The 22,148-nt window shown below is 52.7% G+C and overlaps 1 protein-coding gene across 4 annotated transcripts in view; it reads right to left on the bottom strand.

Moving 5' to 3' along the window:
* Window positions 1-22,148, bottom strand: part of LOC101932303 (RELT TNF receptor) — a 75,727-nt gene that overhangs the window by 23,761 nt on the left and 29,818 nt on the right. The window contains exons 2-5 of one of the 4 annotated variants that reach the window (XM_065581784.1): window positions 16,631-16,670; window positions 10,656-10,738; window positions 814-927; window positions 200-378 (exon numbers count right to left, since the gene is read on the bottom strand). In XM_065581784.1, coding sequence (XP_065437856.1) covers window positions 200-378; window positions 814-927; window positions 10,656-10,700 — 338 coding nt within the window. In that variant the 5' untranslated portion in view covers window positions 10,701-10,738; window positions 16,631-16,670. Of the gene's footprint in view, window positions 1-199; window positions 379-813; window positions 928-10,655; window positions 10,742-16,630; window positions 16,671-22,148 lie in introns of all 4 variants that reach the window. The other 3 variants (XM_065581785.1, XM_065581786.1, XM_065581783.1) reach the window with 3 other exon arrangements.

Below are 22,148 nucleotides of genomic sequence, written 5' to 3'. Positions count from 1 at the left end.
CAGCCAGATCCACAAAAGCTGCTGGATTTGGGCCCTGTCCACTGTAGCGTTTTGAAGTCCTTACACGCACGGTTACCCCCCGGGAGGCTGGCAAGAATTGGGACCCTCAATTTGCAGATGCCACCCAGCTCTGTGCATGGGCCCGACTCCCATCCCCACTGCACTGCCCGCATGAGGACAAGCCACAAAGCAAAGTTACCCTGGCATGCAGCCTCCACACCGGCTGTCTGCTGCGGCTGTCCCAGGGCTGGCGTGGACCCTCTTCCTGGCCTCACAGGCGGTCTGAGGCAAGCAGGGCGCTGTGCTGTGGCTGGCCGAGAAGGTGCCCGGAGAGCAGGCTCGACAGGTCACGCCTAGGCCTTGCCCAGAGCCGCACTTCTACAGGAGAGCGAACGGAGAGGGGGTCAGGAGAGGAGCTGGCACTGTTGGCCGCCCCATGGCGCAGCAAGCTCCTCTCTGCGCCAACGGGCCTCCTCTCTGAGCTGCAGGGAGAGATCAGTCCCCATGGCCCGCTCCACCCACAGCCTCTCTGCTCAGGCTGCCAACCAGCGCCAACTGGGACTGAAGTGCTCCAGCAGCCCACCACATAGAGGCCGCCCATCGCCAACCCCTGGTTTGTACTGGGCTGGGTCTGAATCAGTGAAAGGGCTTTAATCTCCACCCCACCCTCCCAGGGCAATCTGCGGAGCCATGCGCTTCCTGATTGCATCAAGGGCTGGGCAGGACAGACACCCCCATCCCACCCCCGGGCAATACCGCTGCTCAAGCTGCTGCCCTGCAGCCCCTTGCTAAATAGCAGGTCGAATGGCTTACCCTATCCGGCTCCTCTCCGGGGGGACACTCCGCACAGGGGGCACAGTCCCCCTCCACGGTCCAGTATTCCTGCTCCCCACATGCCAGCGCCCATGCCCGGTGCCGGCTCAACAGCTGAAAAGAGACAAGGCAGCGATGGGAATCTGGGAGCGCTGCTGCTTCCCAATGCTCCCACCCCTTCTCCGGGGCTCACAGTCCGTGGGGACCAGCCTCCCACTGGGAGGAGGCACCATCCATGCACTGGGAGGAGATACCGTCACCATGGTCCTCTGCTGCTGCTTGGTGGCCCCAAGGCCTTCATCCAGAGAGTCCAAGAGCATTTTCTGCCTGCTAGGAGGAGCTGGCAGCAGCTGGCAAGGGAAGAGTCCGGGCAAGTCATTGCTAGTCCCTTTCCCACCTCCAGGCTGGGCAGGGCTTCCCCCTACATGACACCCATGCTTATAGGAAGGGTCTCCAGAGAGGAGGCTCCCACTGCTTCCCTTTGGGAGTGGTTTACATCTCCAGGGCAGCCAGATGCCCATCAGGTACAGACGTGGGCCCCAGGTTGCTTCATCAGAGTTGCTTGCAGGGCGTCTCACTCGCCACAAATAATTGCTGGAGGGGGAGGACAGTTAGCTGGACGACACGGACCCAGGCAGGACCAGTCCCCCCCAGCCTGTGACCTCCACAGAGTATACGAGTAGCTTTGCCTTCAGGGCAGGCAGGTGAGCACAGCACATTGGGAGGGGCTGATGGACCTGCCCCCACGCTACAGAAGAGCTGGCTTGCCCAGGCCCATTACCCTGGTATCTGAGCACCTCCAGCCTGCCAGCTCAGCCCTCAGCAGGATTCCACTGGGACAAGTTTCTCCCTCAAAAAAAAAACAAAAACAAAAAAACAACAACCCCCTCCTCTGGGGAAGGGGGGGAAGTCAATGGCACTCTGTCCTGCAGCAAGCCTGCAACAGCAACGCAAGCAGTGTCCCAGATACACAGCCAGCAACCCCTTCCCATAAGCACAACTGGGAGACAAGAGACAGCCCAGCACCGCCTGCTTCCTGAACTAAGTGGGGAAATAGTCCCGCTACTGTGGGGGCACTTCCCTGGCTTCTGCACTACCCCGGTGGCATTGGCTAGTGAAAGGATCCGAGTCTTCGCTCCCACTCTCTTTACCCAGAGGCCTGCCTGACCTCCAGGGCTCCTCTTCCTCCCTCCCATGCATCAGAGTCCTCGTAACCCTGACAAGGCTGGGCCCACGACTCCTGGAGGGCTCGACCCCCAATCTAGGACAGGGGCTTGGGTGTCCCCACTCCAGGGCACACTCTCCACACCGGCCACTTCCCTGACCCACTGATCACTACATTAAAGTTCAAACCAATTCCAATTTATTAAACAGCAACTATAAGAAAGATAGGGGAAAAAGGTCAAAGGAACAGGGGCCCCCCGCCCTATGGGCATAGGGACCACCACAACCAGTGTCTCTGGGACATAAGGGAAGTTCACAGCCTGTTCCTCACACGGCCCAGGCAGGGGTCAGCACCACCATGTTGCACGATGGACACTTGACAAAAATACCGGACTTAGTGACTTAACTCTGCCCTACCCTACTCTGCGTCAGGCAGCACCAGCTCACACGGCGGGTGGGCCCTGGGCTCCCTCACTGGCCTGCCTATCGGGCTGACCTGGAGTGTTGGCCTCTCCCCATTGGCCCTGAGGACTGCCAGTCTCAGGATCCTGATTTTTCTTCATCCCTTCCCCTTTCTTTTTGTATTGGGAAAGGGTCAGCCAAAAACCCCAACAGCCCCCTTCCACTTCATCACCGCCACGCTGCCTCCCCAGGGGCGCTCAGGCAGGATGACAGCGATAGGACCATGTAACACCCAGAGAGCCAGGGCAGGGGAGGGGAGATCTTATTGGACCAACTTCTGTTGGTGAGAGACGAGCTTTCGAGCCACACGGAGCTGAACCTCAGGCTGGACAACAGAAGCTGGTCCAATATAAAGACAACCTCACCCACCGTGTCTCTCTAACATTACTCCTGGGGGATTCTGCATGACTGCGCACCCATAGAAAACACCCCCACCCTGCAGAATTCCCGGGCTTCCCTGCAGAAAACAGGGAAGCCGTGCAAGGGGGGGGGGAAAGATGACTATGGGTGAAGTTTTTGGGGAGCCATTGTCTCCCCCAGAGGCGAGGCATGGGGGGCACAGGGTTACATGATGCTGCCCCCCCCAACCTCATTTCTGCAAGCGCAGAGCCGCCCAGCTGAAGGAGGCTGCAATGCAGCTGAATGCAGCCTCCTGGGTCCTAGGGGCAGTCGTGTTCCCCTTCTGTGTGCTGGGAGCCTTCCTGTTTTCTGTGCAACAGAGTGCCCGCGGTGGGGCTGGGGGGGGGGGGGAACGTGGGAGTGAGGGGAGGGGGATAGGGGAATCATGGGGGGGAAGCAGGCATGCAGCGTCCACTTGGCAGCAGCTAAGGCTCCCCTGTTAAGTAGGCCCATCGATCCCTCACCTTGACAAGCCCTACCCCCTACACCTGAACCCCATCACCGAGCCCCATCTCCCCACACCCAGACCCCATCACCGAGCCCCATCTCCCCACACCCAGACTTCCCCCCCACTGAGCCCTGTTGCCCCTGCACCTGAGCCCCTGTGTATCCAGATCTCCCACTGAGCTGCCCGCACCCAGAAACCTCTCACCCCACACCTGGATTTCCCCCCACACACACACTATTCCCCTCCACATTTGGATCCTGCTGGGCTGAGCCTGCCCAGCCACACCTGGTGCGCCTGGCGCAGAGGGGCAGGACGCCAGCGTGTTCTGGGGCAGGCCCGGCCCTTGCACTGTGTCAGGGTCAGGTGCAGCCTCTCAGCCAAGTCCCTGTACTGGGGGAGGTGGGGGCTTCAGGGTGATCTCCCACCTCAATGCAGCCAGTGGTCTGTGCTCCCCACTGCCATGCTGGAGCCACATTTTATCGACAAATAAAGTTTTGCAGAATTTTAAAATATTGTGCGCATCATTTTTAGGCACAGAATTCCCTCAGGAGCAGAACATCCTGGGAATGACATGGCTTCAACTTGACTGCACACAGCCTACGCCACACAGTCCTGGGACTGGCTCTCTGCTCCCCTCTGCCCCCAGAGCTGGGCTTGACTCTGCTGGATAGTGGCTGGGGCCATACGGTTCCAGCAGGAACTTACTAACCCTGGCAGCCACCCACTAGCAGCCACTAGCACTGAACAGGGAGGGCCCAGCTGCATTGATAGCTCTGATTCTGACTTGGATCCGAGCCCAAGGGCCAAAGCAAGATGCTCATTAGACCCAAGTGCGTTGGTTTAGGTAGGTTATAGGCAGCCTGTGTCACCCTCTGACTACGGAGCCAATCAAGTCAGGGTGAGGGTTACGTCTGCCTCCCACAAGCTAATCCCTAGGCAAACTCCTATCCCACTCCCTGCAGGTGGGATGTGGTAGCTACAGCCGCCTCTGGGGAAGCGGAGAGAAGAGCTGCAGACAGCTGGCGTCCCCGACAACCCTGGGGCAAGGCAGGAACAGGAACAATCCCTCCACCTGCCAACTCCCCCTCCCAGCCACACTACCAGATAAAAGCGCTGCCAGGCAACCCCTGCACACCGTCTGAACAAGCAAACAAAGCACCAGGAGGGCTTTAGGCTACTTATCGGCACAAAAGCGGGGGCAGCGGCTCTTGCCGAGACCGAGCGCGGTACTGGTCACTTCAGAAGCCACCACTCGGCCCTGGACAGAAATAGATCGGAAGGTGGGAGCCTTGTGACAGCACTCACCGAGCCTGTTCTAGCGGGCATTTGCTTGGCCCTGTGTTTCTCCAAGAGGCAGCTCTAGTCACTTGCTCCTTTCATGTTCTCCAGCTACGTTCTCCCCCCCCATACAGCAGATCCAGCCTCCTGAATGCCAGTATTGCTACGCCCTTGCTATGCCCAGCTGCAGCACTGCAGCTAGGAGCGTTAGGATAGCCCTTCCTCTTAGGAGCAGGAAACGTGAGGCTGGACGGCCCAGTGGCCTGATCTGGGATGGCATAGCCTATGGAAAGGAGATGTCATTCACAAGCGTTGGTCCCCAGTTTAGGCTAGAGACCCTCCCCATGTCACTAAACGGAGAGGCACAATCCAGGCTGATAAGTTTCAGGAATCCCCAGCAAGGGGTGTGCAACACTTTCTAGCACAATAGCTAGTGCAGGAGAACCAGGAAGTGAAACTGGACGGGCTAGTGTCACACGCCAAGCTCAGGGAAACACAAAAGAGTTACATGCAGCATCAGTGGCCAGCCTGAAGAGATCATTTCAGTTCTGATCATGGCTGCGTGCTTCTGCAGCACCTGCAGAGAACTCCTGTCCAGCAGGTAAGTAGCTCACTGACAGATGGGCAAGTCAAGGCTCAGAACGCCAGATCCTCAGCTGCTATCGATTCTCAGAGCTGAGGCAATTTATGCCGGCTGAGAGAGAGTTAAAGGTAATGCAAAACAGAACAAAATTGGCCTTTGAGCCCTTGTTTGGCTTCTTTACAACCTTTGAAGGTGGCCTGAAAGGATTTTCATTCAGTTTCTTTGCTTAAAACAAAACGCAAAAACAGGAAATTCAGGTCTTCTCTACCTTAGAAAACTATGGCAAGTGAAAAAACAAAAATTAGGTTCTAATCTCACGAGACTGAAAGCAAAGGGAGTTTTAGCCATGACGACAGTAAACGCGCTGTGGGTTACAACTATCTAATTCCAAATGACTAGCAGAATCTCTGGAGAAAAGAAGTCCGTTAAAAATGCACCTTAATTAAAGGAGGGTGTTCTAAGCGCTCAGACATTCCAAAAACCTCCAAAAGATCCTCCAATCAAACTAGATAAGGTGGTTTTGGTTAAAAATATATTAAAACAAGTAAGGGGAAAAAAATTAAGAAAACTAAAACAGACTATGAGGGATAAAAAAGGCCTGACAAAGAAGCCAAAAAGAATGTAAAGCCAATAAAAAAAAAATTGTAGTGCCCCTTTAAATATGGGCTCTGGAAGACCAAAGATAGGGAGTGAATTTCAGAACTAAGAAGGCTGCAAGGAGCATGCCCTGCCAGCAACTCCCTTATATAGGTGCTCCAACCTGAGCATACCGTATTGATTACAGCTGCACTGGGAAGAGAATCAGCCTCTCTTACATCATGGGTACTAAGCTATAAAGGTCAAAACCATAGCCGGTCTCCACCCAGCAGCTCAGGAAGAAGCCAGGGAGTCATTGGTTATTAACTAATTGTCAATTTGCAAAGTGCTTTGAGATTCTCACCAGGAAGGCATTGTGGAGAGCCAGGTTAATATAACTAAGGGAGGGAAGCATGGGGCAAGCCCAGATCCTCTCATCTGAACCCCTGTTCTTGGGTCGGTTCCAAAGCTGGATGGGCCCTACCAGCCTGGTCTGAGCAGAGGTCAGCTGATTTTATAGAATGGCTACTATCTGGGCTGAGTGAATCACACCGCTGACACCAAAACCTCAGCCCTGATCCCTGTTTTAACCCTCCAAACGTGGTCTCCTCCCGCAGCGTAACTGAGGATGGGAATAGCACATTGCAGCAGTGAGACAGGGAACCGCATCTGTTTTCAAGTGGAGCACGCTGGGCTCTGCTGTCTGAAACACTTCCCAGCGCCAGAGTACACAGAGCAGCAAGCCATGAAACTATCCCCACCAGCAGGGCAGATTTCGGGAACCTGTTCTCTTACCACAGCAGTCAGGACCAGGTACTTATCAGCCAGCACAGCTCAGCTCTGACCTAATGCTTTGCATTTGCCCAGGGCCATCACTTCCCAGCCAAGGGTAATCAGGGATAGGCAAGGGGCACAGCACAGTCAGGAATTCCCCTCAGCACTTCCACTTTGTCCACAGGATGCGCCTTGGGGCAGCAGGCCAGCCATAACCAGGGTAATGGCCGCCCCTTCCTGTCCCTCAGCAGTGCCTCAGGGCAGATGAGTGAGTGGAGCGGCAGGCCAATGGGACCCTCTGTCCACAGCTTTTAAAGGGATCGAGCCGGAGCCGCCACATCGATTTATAGATATCGCAGCAAACCCGATGCCGAGCTCTGCCTCCGCGTCTACTGGATGGGGAGATGAGCTCAGGGATAAGGGCTCTCGGCAGAGGTGAAAGTAAGCCGGTACAGAGGACCGGTAAGAAAAAGTGCAGTAGCTACTGGCAAGAAAATGGAGCACTCTCCCCCTCTCCGACTCCAGCAATATTGAGGGTCCGGGGCCCTGGTTCCACGAATGTTTGGGGCCGGGTCTCCCGCCTGGGCCCACCTGCTGACCCCTGAGTGTGGGTGGCCTCCCTTTGCTGCCCCTCATACACCTCCCTTCCAGTCTCTCTCCCCTGAAGCTCCATGCTGCCTGCCTGCATTAACTGCCACCGCAGGGTCCTAGTGCTGCCCTCCCCCCCAACTACTGCCAGGACAGGCTGCCCTTCCCCCTCAGACCCTTTCATTTTCCGGTGGGACCCTCCACCAGTACAGCCACCCCCCCCCCCCCCCCGCCCGCAGTCACTGCTCTTGCCGCATGCTGGGCAAAGGGCACCCCCATCCCCCACCCCCAGTGAGGCTACAGTGAGGGGCAGCAGCAGGGGAGGAGGCACACATGTGATGGCAGCCCCCCCCCCCCAGCATGGCACCCACCACAGGGGAGGCGAGGGGGATTCCTGGACCTGAGAGGGGCCCTAGGAGCACGTGCAGTGACAGTGGGGGGGTGAGTATGCTGCCATGGGGGGAGAAGAGGGTCCCTACCCCAGAGCTCGCTGCTGCCAGCAGGGAGAGGGCGGGAGGAGGAGGGGAGTCCTCCTCTCCAGTACCAGGGCAGCCTACTTGCACCCCAAATTCATCCCCAGCCCTGCCCCACCCTAGAGTCCACACCCCCAGCCAGAGCCCTCATCCTTCTGTCCTAGCCCTGAGCCTCTCCAACACCCCAAACCCCTCATCTCCAGCCCCAGACAGAGCCCTCATGCCAATGCACCCTAACCCTTTGCCTCAGCCCTGAGTCCCCTCCCACACAAACCCCTCATCCCAGCCTCACCCCTGCACCCCCTCCCTCCGCACCCCCCTCTTATCCCCAAACTCCCTCCCAGAACCTGCACCCCTGTCCTCTGCCCCAGCCCAGGGCCTGCATCCCAGACCTCCTCCCCCACCCAAACTCCCTCCCAGAGCCTTGGGCAGGTGGGGGGGTGGAGCAGAGTTTGGGCAGGGGCAGGTTCTGGGCACCACTAAAATTTCTACAAACCTGCCACCCCTGCCGGCAAGAGCTGGTGCACCATACTGGGGTGGACTGGCTTCCTGAGGCAGCCATTTAAAGCTGTAGCCCAGGGCCCTTTAAACTGCCACCAGAGCCCCGCTGGAGAGCCCTGGGGGAACGGCAGCGGCGCTTGAGTGGTGATTTAAAGGGCCCAGGGCTCCTGCCGCCGCTACCGCCCTGGGCCCTTTAAATCGCCGCTAGAGCCCCACTGCCACTACCCCAGGGCTCCAGGGACAATTTAAAGGGCCCGGGCCCTTTAAATAGCCCCCAGAGCCTGCCGGAGTCCTGGGGTAGCGGTAGCAGGGCTCTGGTAGCTATTGAAAGGGTTCGGGGCTCCTGCTGCCTCTAGCACCCCGGGCCCTTTAAATAGCTACTGAAGACCTGCCGCCACCGCCACCCCAGGGCTCCAGCAGCAGGGCTCCAGAGACAATTTAAAGGGCTCTGGAGGGTAGCGGCAGCCGGAGCCCCGGGCCCTTTAAATCGCCCCCTTTAAATCACCCCCAAACCCCAGGGCTCCCAGACACCTCTGCAGCTGGGAGCTCAGGGGGTGATTTAAAGGGCTTGGGGCTCCCAGCTGCTGCTACCACAGCCCTAGCCCCGGGCCCTTTAAATCCTGATTTAAAGGGCCTTGGGGTTTAAAGGCCCTGCCTCTTCCAGTGGAGGCCACGCCCCTCCTCAGGACTCCGGAGTACCAGCAAGTCCTTTAAGTTCCTTTCACCCCTAGCTCTCGGGCCAGGACAGACCTGGGCCCACAGCCTTCTGGTGCCCAGCATGGCAGCTCCCTGCTTTTCCAGGCCTCCCCTGCTGTGTATTTCAAGCAGCAAGGCGGGGGAAGAGTGTTTGTGTGGGGAGCGGGGGGATTAACCCTTTGACTTCTGAAGTAAAATGCCTGTTATTTCCCTCTCAACCAAACACCCCCTTTCCCCACATCACAGCTGCCCTCCTTCCGGCCTGGGCACAGCACCCTCCCGCAACACGGCTCCCACAGCGCCCAGACAGGCTGCGACAGCCAGACAAGGAGGGGCCCCCTTGCACCAGCAGCTGCCTCACACACACACACACACACTCACACTCCTTGGCATGGCCTCCTCCCTAGGGGCATCCAGCTCCAGCCCCCCTAAGTCCAGACTGAACCCCGCCAGGTCCTGTGTCCAGGCAGCACGTTGGGCACGGGGGGGTGGGGTCGAGGAGGGGGTTACAATGGACTACACGCACACTTCCCTAACCATGCTGAGGAGAGCAGCAGCCCCCTGCTCTAGGCCTTCCTGTCCTGCAGCATGCCTAAAAAAAACAAAAAAACAAACCCACCCACAGAGCCAGGGGATCTGTGCGATTCTCCCTCAGCACCACTGGCCCCGCACAAGCCTCCTTCCCAGCCAATTTCCCAGCCCTGCCAGGCTTCACCCTAAGGAAGCAAGGGGCAGAGTCTTATTTTGGGTGGTCTCCAGGGGCAGCTAAAACAGATTATTTTAGCCTCATTTCTCTTGCATTTCCTCCCCCCCCTCCCCACACACACACCCCTGCTGCTTCCCTGCAGCCACAGCCAAAGATAAAAGTCTCAGTCTTCGGATGCTCCAGTGTGACCTTTTCTAGCAATGTCCAGTATTTAGTAAGAGGAGGCTGGGGAGAGCATGAGGGAGGCTGAAGGCCTATTACAGAAGCACAGCCTGCTAGATCCCCACCATTATCTCTTAGCAGAGGGTCTCTGAAGTGGCTTCACAGCCAGGGCAGGGAGGAATCGCTCCTGAACCAGCCGTGTCAGAGCAGTCACGTGATAAGCATCAACGCTCATTTATAATCACGCTACCACTTGAGTATTGATAACGGAACCAGGGCGTTGCGTGCCTCCAAGAGAGGAGACGGGCAGTGAGTGGGCATGACCACAACCCCTTCGGCTCTGGGGCAGGAGCTGCGGGTCTGGGGGACTTGGTATGATGCAGGCGGAATTAGGACACTGCTGGAAAAGACCATGTGGCTAGGCTGCCTAGAGGGAGCCCAGAGGCTGGAAGGCGGTGAAGAAGAGAACTCTGGGTAGGATCAGACTAGTAAGGAGAAGAGCTCCCTGCCCAGAGACTGTACAGTTAGAAGCCCAGAGGCTGCTGTCAGATTGGTGTGGGTGGCCCTGGGTGCCTGTATACAGGCTAGCTGACTTCAGCAGGGCTCTGTGTGGTGGCACGTGCCCATCCGTGTGGCTTCAGGCTGGGAAAGCAGACGGCAGAACATGTGGTGCCGAGATACACTGCAGCTTGGTTTTATGGTCACTCTTGCTCGGTTGCCTGGGTTTAGTCCCCTCCATCGGCTTACCCCAGCCTCTCTCCTGGCCTTCTCCACTCCCATCCTCCAATATCAACTTCCTCTCTGCCTCTTCACCCAGCCTCACCCCGCTCAACACAAGAGCTTTCTCCCCTGCAGCCTGCCTGACTCTCCATTACAGACGACTCCCCCCTCACCCCCGCTCTCCACGGCCTGGGGGATACTTGAGCATTCACAGCCACCGCTTTAAACCACTGCTCCATGCTTGTGTGCGATGGGGTGCAGCCGGCCTGGGCCATGCTGACCAGAACGCACACAGGATGATATTGTACTCACTGCGAGGAAGACAACGAGCGACCAGCAGACCAGGTTCCTCTTCATCCTGAGGGCTGACGACGGCAACAAGCCACGGAACGAACCTGCTGGGACAAGGAACAGGAGGGTCACGGTGAGTCAGCCTTCCTCCGTGGCTAGTTCAGTATCCAGCAGGATGGATGCACCTTGGCACCCTCATTACAAACCCGGATTTACCTCCAGCCCACACACAGGCCTGCTGTCCTGCTTATCCCTGAAAGTTATGGGGAGCCGACGAGAAGCCTTAGAAACCTGGGGTTAGTTAAAGGAAAGAAACCCACAACCAGACAGGCTTCCTCCAACAGCACGCGTCCCCTTGCCTTTGGGTCTGTGCCCTGCAGCAGAGTCTGGAAGGGTTGCCAGTGATGTACAGCAGCCCTGGAACCTAAGTGGGAAAATCACGGGCCATAACTATCAGCCTCAATGGATCTGTGCCCACTTATGTCAGCAGCGCTAGATTTACAGATTGGTCCTATATTTAAAACCTGCCTCTTCCCTCCCCCCCCCCCCCCCCCCCGACATATCTGGGTAGTTACAGACCCCCATTCTTATCATGCCTTGTAGAACAGAAAACCTCCATCAAAATGGGCAGGGAAGAAGAGAGACAAGGGGGAAAGCAGTTCCACTGGACAGTCATATGCCTGGTTTGCCTTGCTAGTCCAGAAATTTCTCCTACAAAGTTCTCCAGCCTCTCCCTGCAGGGCTGCAGCTTTAGAAAGCCTCACGTCTAGTTTCCAAAGCCACCAGCAAGGACTTCCATGCGGACTGACGCGTAAGGAGCTTGATGCAGTTAAAGCGAGCCTGGCCTTAGAACGATTTTAAAGAATGATGCATTAGACGTTAATTGTCTCTACAGAGCCCGCAATTAAATGCCCAGAGACCTGCACTCATTTAATAGGATTGATTTGGTGAATCCGTCTGTCAAACGTTACATTACAAGGCATTATTTCATTGCTAGCAGTGCATTGTGGGACTGCGTGTTGCTGTAAAGAGTTCTCTGGAGCGCCACGGGGATTAAGATTGGAGCCAGGGGCAAAGGAGGCACAAGCAGGGGACAGAAGCCAGTTGGCTTCAAAGTCAAACGGGAGTTTTGCCATTGACTTCAACAGGGCCAAGATTTCACTGCATCTTGAGGAGGTTTGCTTCAGAACGCTGAGCACAGCTGAAGCTTTGTGATTGGCCGCTAGCAAGGTCACACGCTTCCAGTACCTTGTAAAGATGCCCACGTCAAGCCATTTCCCTTATTTCACCTCTAAATTTCACCCCAGGAAAGTGACTGTGCTGCCTCTCAGTCCCATCTCAGAGCTATAACTGCACTTTCCTGGATGGTTAGAGTCACGTGGCTTCCGACCTCTTGCTCAGCATCTGCTACTGGCCCCAGAAATTCTGCTCATCAGGTGTTCCCTGCTCAATCTTTCTGAATTTGCAGGCAGGCTTGGCAGAGGCTAGAGACTCAGACAAGAGGGGACTGGTGGCACAAGCTAATGCAAGGAGACCCTCCAGCTCTTAGAGGCAGGGTGTCTGGTTCGGCTTAGGCTGCATGTGACCTATTCTGATGGTCTCTCGTCAGCCCACCTCACAGAAGGCTGGTCTGACTGGCCTGTAGCTGCTCCAGGAGTCTGGAGCTCAGTTGTTCGCTCTGGCAAAACTAAGCCAGGGAAACGGAGGTCAGATTGGTAGGCAGGGAGCACAGATGGGGAGGTCGATGTGTGGACGAGAAACTGCTGAGCTAGAATTGATATGCAAACTAGACACAATCAACTCCGGTTTAAATAAGGACTGGGAATGGTTGAGCCATTACAAACATTAAATCTATCTCCCCTTGTAAGTATTCTCACACTTGTTATCTAACTGTCTGTCTGTACTCGGCTAGCTTGATTATCACTTCAAAAGTTTTTTTTCTCTTAATTAATTGGCCTCTCAGAGGTGGTAAGACAACTCCCACCTGTTTATGCTCTCTGTATGTGTGTATATATATCTCCTCAATATATGTTCCATTCTATATGCATCCGAAGAAGTGGGCTGTAGTCCACGAAAGCTTATGCTCTAATAAATTTGTTAGTCTCTAAGGTGCCACAAGTCCTCCTGTTCTTCTTTTTGTCATTTATAGAAACCCAGGAGTCAGGCAGCACTATCGACAGGGATCGCCTACCCTGAGCAAATAGTCTGCCCTCAGATTTGCACTTTATTAGTGTCACGGCAATGCCAATAGCAATACCAATCATGGCCCCATTGTGCTGTACAGACAATTCATAATTGGAATTGGTTAGGGTTACCATTCGTCCGGATTTACCCGGACATGTCCTCCTTTTTGTGCTAAAAATAGCGTCCGGGGGGAATTTGTAAAGCACTCACAATGTCCGGGATTTCCCCCTCCCCCGGCACAGCAGAGCGAGCGGCTGCGAGGGCTGCAGGAAAGTCCCGGGCTGGACTCCAGAGCAGCTGGAGAGGAGCTCCGCCCTGCATTCTGAGCAAGTGTCTCAGCACAAAGTGCAGCCCTCCCCTTTTGCAACTGGGAGCGGTTTCTGCCATGCAGTGTAGCAAAACGGGAGCGAGAGCACTTTGTGCTGATACAAGGGCAGCTCTCCCCTGCAACCCGGTCCGGACCAGGGACCGGGTTTTGTTGTGCAAGGCCAGGGACCGGGTTTTGTTGTGCTGGGGAGCTTAGCCACGTGTCCGGGCTCGCACAGAGCCCAACACCCTGTTCTGAGCAGCAGGGTAAGGGGGGCAGGAGAAGGGGCAGGGAGGTTCTGGAGGGGGCAGTCAAGAAACGGGGGGGGGCTTTTTGGGGAGAGTGGAGAAAGTTTTGGGCAGTCAGGGTACAGGTAGGGGGTAGGGTCCTGGTGGGCAGTTGGGGGGGGGGGTCCCAGGAGGGGGCAGTCAGGGGACAAGGAGCGGGGGGGTGGGGGGCTGGGAGTTCTGGGGGGGAGCTGTCAGGGGGCAGGAGTGGGGAGAGGGATCGGAGCAGTCAGGGGACAGGGAGCAGAGGGGTTTAGATGGGTTGGGAGTTCTGGGGGGGGCTGTCAGGGGGCAGGAGTGCGGAGAGGGATCGGAGCAGTCAGGGGACAGGGAGCAGAGGGGTTTAGATGGGTTGGGAGTTCTGGGGGGGGCTGTCAGGGGGTGGGGAGTGGTTGGATGGGGCGTGGGAGTCCCAGGGGTCTGTCTGGGGGTGGGGGTGTGGATAAAGGTTGGGGCAGTCAGGGGACAAGAGGCAGGGAGGCTTAGATAGTCCTGGGGGGCAGTTAGGGGCAGGGGTCCCAGGAGGGGGTAGTCAGGGGACAAGGAACGGGGGGAGGGTTGGGAGGTCAGGGGGGGCGGGAAGTGGGAGGGGCAGGGGCGGGGCTAGGGCGGGGCTCCTCCCGTCCTCTTTTTTGCTCGCTGAAATATGGTAACCCTAGAATTGGTGAGAGTTGCATGTACTTATCTAGTGGAAGAATTTGGCTCCTGGCCTTGTTTCTAGTCCCCCACCCCCAAGACAGGTATTTTCAGCCTCAGCAATTCATTTTAGATTAGAGGAAAGGCAGGAGTACTACGATGTCCTTGTGGAAGAGACTCATTCACAGGAAGCACCTGCTAGACAGGTACAGTGGTCTGACTACCTTAGATGCAGCATACAGAAGGCAGTCTCAGATGCACTGCTGTATATGCCACAGCTACACACAATCAGGGGAGCTACCAATACTGGTCAAATCTATCCCTGGTGTAACACTGGCTCCAATGAGATTACACCTCCAGGGAGGGATTTTATCTAGTCAGTCATAGAATCATAGGACTGGAAGGGACCTCTAGAGGTCATCTAGTCCAGTCCCATGGCAGGACTAAGTATTGTCTAGACTATCCCTGACGGGTTTGTCTAACCTGCTCTTAAAAATCTGCAATGACAGATTCTACAACCTCCCTAGGCAATTTATTCCAGTGCTTAACCACCCTGACAGTTAGGAAGTTTTTCCTAATGTCCAACCTAAACTGCCCTTGCTGCAATTTAAACCCATTGTTTTTTGTCCTATCCTCAGAGGTTAAAGAGAACAATTTCTCCTTCCTCCTTGTAACAACCTTTTATGTACTTGAAAACTGTTATGTCCCTCAGTCTTCTCTTCTCCAGACTAAATAGACCCATTTTTTTCAATCTTCCCTCATAAGTCATGTTTTCTAGACCCCTAATCAGTTTTGTTGCTCTTCTCTGGACTCTCAAATTTATCCACATCTTTCCTGAAATGTTGTGCCCAGAACTAGACACAATACTCCAGCTGAGGCCTAATCAGCACAGAGTAGAGCGGAAGAATTACTTCATGTGTCATGCTTACAACACTCCTGCTAAGCTAATACATCCTAGAATGATGTTTGCTTTTTTTTGGACTTATTTAGCTTGTGATCCACTACGACCCCCAGATCCCTTTCCGCAGTACTCCTTCCTAGGCAGTCATTTCCCATTCTGTATATGTGCAATAGATTACTCCACTTAGGGTACGTCTATACTTACCTCCAGGTCCGACGGTAAGCAATCGATCTTCTGGGTTCGATTTATCGCGTCTTGTCTGGACGCGATAAATCGATCCCGGAAGTGCTCGCCGTCGACGCCGGTACTCCTGCTCCGCGAGAGGAGTACGCGGAGTCGAGGGGGGAGCCTGCCTGCCGGGTCTGGATCCGTGGTAAGTTCGAACTAAGGTACTGCGACTTCAGCTACGTTATTCACGTAGCTGAAGTTGCATATCTTAGTTCAAAGTGGGGGGTTAGTGTGGACCAGGCCTTAGGAAGGAACACTCTGCATTTGTCCTTACTGAATTTCATCTGATTTACTTCAGATCATTTCTCCAGTTTGTCCAGATCATTTTGATTTATAATCCTACCCTCCATAGCACTTGCAACCCCTCCCAGCTTGGTATCATCCGCAAACTTTATACATGTATTCTGTATGCCATTATCTAAATCATTGGTGAAGATATTGAACAGAACCAGACCCAGAACTGATCCCTGTGGGTCCCCACTCAATATGCGCTTTTAGCATGATTGAACCACTGATAACTACTCTCTGGGAACAAAAAGAACAGGAGTACCTGTGGCACCTTAGAGACTAAGGCCTGGTCTACACTAACCCCCCAATTCGAACTAAGGTACGCAACTTCAGCTATGTGAATAACGTAGCTGAAGTCGACAGACCTTAGTTCGAACTTACCGTGGTCCAGATGCGGCAGGCAGGCTCCCCCGTCGACTCCGCGTACTCCTCTCGCCGAGCAGGATTACCGGAGTCGACGGCGAGCACTTCTGGGTTCGATTTATCGTGTCCAGACAAGACGTGATAAATCAAACCCAGAAGTTCGATTGCCTGCTGCCGAACCAGCACGTAAGTATAGACAAGCCCTAACAAATTTATTTGAGCATAAGCTTTCGTGGGCTACAGTCCAAACAGTTTTCCAACCAGTTATGCACCCACCTATAGTAGCTCCATCTAGATTGCTTTTCCCTAGCTTGTTTACAGGACGGTCATGGGAGACAGTATCAAAAGCTCTGCTAAAGACAAGCTATACCACATCTACTGCTTCCCCCCCTAAGCCACAAGGCTTGTTACCCTGTCAAAAAAAGCTATCAGGTTGATTTGACAGGATTTGTTCTTGACAAATCCATGCTGACTGCTACTTATCACCTTGTTATCGATAGGTGTTTGCAAATTGTTTAACTATCTTTCTGCATACTGAAGTTAAGCTGACTTGTCTAATAACCCGGGTTGCCCTTATTTCCCTTTCTATAGATGAGTACTATCCTTCCCCTTTTCTAGTCCACTGGTATCTCTCCTGTCTTCCATGACGTTTCAAAGATAATGGCTAATGGCTCATATCTCCTCAGCCAGCTCCTTGAGTATTCTAGGATGTATTTTGTCAGGCCCTGGTCACTTGAAGACATCTAAACTTGTTTAAGTAATTTTTAACTTGCTCTTGCCCTATTTTAGCCTCTGATCCTACCTCGTTTTCACCGGCATTCACTGTGTTAGACCTCCAAGCGCTAACAAAAAAAAAAAAAAAAAAAAAAGAGTCATTTAACATTTCTGCCACTTCCAATATTTTCTGTTACTGTTTCCCCTCCTCCCCCAAGTAATGGGCCCACCCTGTCCTTGGTCTTCCTTTCTAACGTATTTATAGAATGTTGTCTTGTTACCCTTTAAGTCTCTAGCTAGTTTAATCCTGTTTGTGCCTTGGCCTTTCTAATTTTGTCCCTACATACTCGTGTTTGTTTATATTCATCCTTGGAAACTAGGTCAAATTACAACTTTTTGTAGGACTCTCGAGTTTCAGATCATTGAAAAAAATCTCCTGGTTAAGCCAGGGTGGTCTCTTGCCATGCTGCTTATCTTTTGTATGCAGTGGGTTTTTTTCCCTTCTTGTGCCCTTAATAAGGTCTCTGAAAAACTGCCAACGGTCTTCAATTGTTTTTCCTTTTAGACTTGCTTCCCACAGGATCTTTCCTACCAACTCCCTGAGTTTGCTAAAGTTTGCGTTCTTGAAATCCATTGTCTTGATGTGCTGTTTTCCCTCCTACCATTCATTAGAATCATAAATGCTACCTGGGTGTCAGCCTAGATTTAAAGCATCCTGCTTTTGTGACTTTAAACGAAGCCCGGAGGTTTCTTGAAGCCCTGCTTCCTGAGATTGAACAGCATGAGGTTATGGTAAATCTAGCTAAATAGAAAGTGGACTTTATCTGCCACCTAAGCAGTAGTATAGTTGAAGGTAAACAGAGTTTACCCACTTCTCATTTGGGGAATACGGAGTTCAGCCTAGGTTAGTTTACCCACTTTTTTTTATATAAAAACCCCACTACACAGCATGACTCAGGGATTGGCACTCGAAGCAGAATGAAAGCACTTTACTGCATATGACGCATCACATCAATATTACAATAGATTTCTTTGCTTTTCCTCATCAGTCCTTTTGGGAAGGGGAAAGGAAGCGAAGGCAGAAGAGTGAGAACCGCACAATAGAAGTTGACCTCAATGGACAGAAGCCCTGAGCTCCCCCACCCAGTCTTGTAGGTAGAGAATGGAGAGGGGTGCGGGGGAGGGGGAGGGCACCAGGAGCCGCACTTAATTGTAAAAGAGCCACATGTGGCTCACAAGCCACAGTTCGGCCATGGCTGCATTATAGGTTGTTCCCAAGTCTCTCAATTACTTGTCACCCTATTTGTGCTTTCCTTTAAAGGCAGTATACTCCCAGAGAACTGTGCTGACCCACCGTGACAAAGTGGAAATGTTTTTAACGTTTTCTCTGAATACTGTGTGCCTCAGTTTCCCCTATGTATTACTCAAGCATTTAGACAGGTTTCAGAGTAGCAGCCGTGTTAGTCTGTATCCGCAAAAAGAAGAACAGGAGTACTTGTGGCACCTTAGAGACTAACAAATTTATTAGAGCATAAGCTTTCGTGGACTACAGCCCACTTCTTCGGATGCATGTAGAATGGAACATATATTGAGGAGATATATATACACACATACCTGTGTATGGAGGTCGGACCCAGGAAGCGCCAAAGCTAAGCAGGTTTCTCGTTCTAGTGCACGTGTGCCAGGGGGGGGGGGGGGGGGAGAAGAACCACTGCACCAGAGTCCTGGCAGAGCTTCATTTAGAGCAGTTCCTGAGCACCAGACTGACACCTCATGTCTAACGCAGAATTGTGAGAGGATTGAACAGGAAGAGATGAGGGTTTGACTGTGAAAGAAAACCCACAAACCAGTTTCACCTCAATCTAGCGAGGAGTAAGTTGAGCAAGAGAGAGCGCTTATGGATGGATGCCTGAAAATGCTCTAGACATCTGAACTTCACCAGCAAAGTTAAGCACAAAAGGCTTGTTTTATTTATGGAAGTTTATCTAGCAGGCAGAGCAAGGACCTGTGAGTAGAAATGCCGGTTCTATTCCCAGAACTGCTACCGTCTCACAGATTAGCTGGTTGGAAAAAAAAAAAAAAGCCAATTTTTCCACAGGAAAATTTTAATATTTGTCAGAACTGCTCATAAAAGGTTTATTCAACTAAAACCAAAGCCAGACGCTGAAAAATTCAGTTTTCAAGAACTGAATATGAAAAATGGTGTGTTTGAACACCAAATCTCTTTTAAAACTGAAGATGAGATTCAACACGAAACATTTTTTCCCCCACTGATAATGGGGTGGGGGAGGGAAGAGAGTTTTTTCCTCCCAATAATTTTTTTTTAAAAATCCTAAGATGAAAAATGTACTAAAAGCTTTACAGATTTACTGAAATTTTGATTTTTTTCTATCTACAAAAAGCTGTTTTGATCAAGAAATTTCAACCTCTTGAAATCCTACCTCCATATTGCCACAGTGTCATTCCCCACAAAGTCTGTAAGACGAGGACACCCCATTGGGATTGCAGAATTGGGCCTCTGAATAACTTTGTTACGCTCCGATGACAGATGCGGAATGTAAGAGCCAAAGAGTAATGAAGAGATACGCAACCAATGATCACTTTCACAGAAACAGGCTCTCCGTTACACCCATGCAACAACCGCTGAAGTGCGGGCATTTGGCTGAAGGCAGAATTTAACTAAGTGTGTCATCAGGCTTCGTGCTTCATTAGGAGTTGCTCATGTGTGTATGGGAAGCAGGTGGGGAGAAAAGGTAGAGGAATGAGTCCATTCCTGCAAAGAGCTATGCATCAGCCACTGCCAGTAGCAAGATACTCAATCCAGCTGTCCCATTCAGCATCCCCCCCCCCAAAAGTTCAAAGCAGTTTTACTCATAGGGATCAGACTAAAGCTCACATATCTTTAGATTCCAGCTACTCCAGTTCAAATGTGCCCAGTTTGCAAGTAGATTCATAGACTCCACAGCCCAAAAGGGCCATTGTGATCTAGTCTGACCTCCTCTGGCACAGGCCACAGAACTCACCTCCCCCTCCAAATAATACATTTTTTCCCTCTTTCTGATAGCGCCACAAACTCAACCTGGGACTTAAGAGCCGGGTTCTGCCCTTTTTCTGCATCAGCACCTGTAACAGAGGCTGAAGGCCTTCCTCAGAAACAGCTAGGCAGCCAGGATTTCATCCAGAGATTGTGCTGCATCTTTAGGAGATTGCTTCAAAACAGAGCGTAGCTGAAGCTTTGAGTGGCTGCGGGTGAGATATCACACACACACACACACACACACACACACTCCTTCCAGAGTCTTGTAAAAATGACCATGTCTAGCTGTTTCCCATATTTCTTCTATAAATTCCATGCCAGGGAACCCTGCTGCCGCAGGGCAATAATTGCCCTTTGACTTCTTGCTGTACAGCTCAGCATGTGCTACTATCCCCAGAAACGCCGCCCGCCAGATCCGGGGCTCAGTCACTTCCTAAATTGGCCTACAAGCTTGCTCCAGCTCCACCAGCACGACACAGGAGACCTTACAGCGGCACCACTGTAAGGTCTGTAGCGTAACCATCGCCTTAGAGGCAGGAGATTGCCTCTCTAGAAACAGTGGGGCAGCCCTGTCGCCTTCAGACTATTCCCTGTGTCCCCCCGCAGTGTTGCCAACTCTTGGGATTTTATGGCGAGTCTCACAATCCAGTATTTGGGGCTTTCCTTCAAGCCCCAGCTTCTGGAGTGGGATGTTTAAATTTCAGCTTTCCTTTAAAACAATAAAATAAATTAAAGCAACAAACCCCGCACACAGCCAGGAGGCAAAGAAAAACCCAGAGTTTGGGTTGGTTTTATTAAATATCATGATTTTTGTTTGTTTTTTTTTAAACCTGACTGGTGATTTTTGAACGGCAATGCCACCTATGGAAGCCCTGCTTGGAACCTCACAGCACTGCTGGGGATGTACAGGTGGGAACAGCCTCCAGCTGGTTCGGCAGGATTAACAAATATTTTTATCCTTGAGCTCAGCAAATCTGGCTCTGAAGCAGATCTGCTGAGTAAACAGGTGCCACTGTTCTATAGCCGCTTATCAGAGCATCCAAGCTCCCCAGATTCTCATTCTGTGCTACCTGGCAGCCACAATGGATTGGGTTTTTTTTGGGGGGGGGGGGGGGGGTGTGTATGTGCGCAAGGGACTTAAGGAGCATGGCACTGCATCAATCATTTCCCCCCGGGGCTGCAGAGTTTCATGGACAGCACTAAGGGGAATGCAATCCCAGGCACAGCACTTTTTCCAGTTTATTTCCCTTAGGAAAGTGTATGGACAATTCACATTCTGTGGCACAGCAGTGGACACACTGGGAATAAGGTGGTCTGAGCTTGCTAGCAGAGAGCTGGATGTACGAATGCTATTTCTAAAGGCAGCATTAATACCCTTCATGCCTGCGGCTCCTTTCCCCCCCAGAGAACCAACGCCCTTGGATCATTAAACTTCACAAAAACTCTACTGCAAGTAATGCATCATCCCATGGAGAAACCGAGGCACACCCACGTTAACTATACCGCCCCAAAGGGCAGAGAGTAGAGCTAGTGGCCTGGTGTAAACACATGGCTACATCGATCACTGCCCCAAAAGGTGTTTGGGTAACTAGCTAGAACAGGGTAGTTTTCTGTAAGTCTTACTCCTGGTCTACACTTCAAAGCTAGCTACAGCACTAGGCCAACCTCACCCCCAATGTAGACACAGTTATGTCAACAAAAGAACCCTTCCGTTGGCGTAGCTACGGTCAGTCAGGGGTGATGTTGCTACAGCAACTGAAAACCCCCTTCTGTTGCTGCGTCTACACCGGGGGCTGTGCTGGTATAGCCACAGCCACCTAGCTAGGCCAGGATACTCTCTGCCCTGTAGACGTAACCCTAGTGGTGACAAGTACATTAGTTTTTAACTGTGATGCAGCCAGGTGACTCAACCACAGGTGCAGGGGATAGCATTGACCTCACCTGGCTACATCGTGGTAAAAATTCCTGTGTCTTGTCCCCCCTAGGATTTTACAGCAAGCTAATTAGCCCGTGTGGTTTTATAGTGAGAGCACCAACATCTCCTGGCAGTGAAGGCAGAGCCTAAGGAAAGGTGGTTTTCCTTTTAACAAGCATTAGGAAATAGGACTTAAACACTGCTTAGTGCCCGTCATAGATAGGGTTTAGCACCTTGGGTCGACCACAACCAGTTACCAGTCTTTGAAAGCGTTAAGTCCTGGGTGCAAAGGACTCATTCGCTAACTTCAGCAAAAAGCCAGCACTTTTTCCTAGTCTAGGCAAGAGCAGAGCAAGGGACGAGAGCCAGGACTCCTGGGTTCTATTCCTGGCTGTAATGCCCACAGAATGCTGCCTCCAGGGTTACGTGCTGCTTGCTTGTGTGTGTGTGGGGGGGGGGGGGGGGGGGGTGGTGATGTTCTCCCCTTTCATGGGAACAGCAGTAGTTTTCCACTCTGCCTATCCTGTCCTAGTGAACGCTGCCCTTTTGAGAGAGGTGTGCCAGTAGGAGCAACCCCCCATGGAGCCCTCAATGCTGTCCTACCAACAGACACTTCCCAGGGTGGGTGCATGCAAATCACCAGGCTCCCTTGCC

This window comes from Chrysemys picta, chromosome 1, assembly GCF_011386835.1.
Source record: "Chrysemys picta bellii isolate R12L10 chromosome 1, ASM1138683v2, whole genome shotgun sequence".
Classification (NCBI taxonomy): Eukaryota; Metazoa; Chordata; order Testudines; family Emydidae; genus Chrysemys; species Chrysemys picta.
The sequence above is the reverse complement of the archived record's forward strand: the minus strand, read 5'-3'. Positions and strand labels throughout refer to the sequence as shown.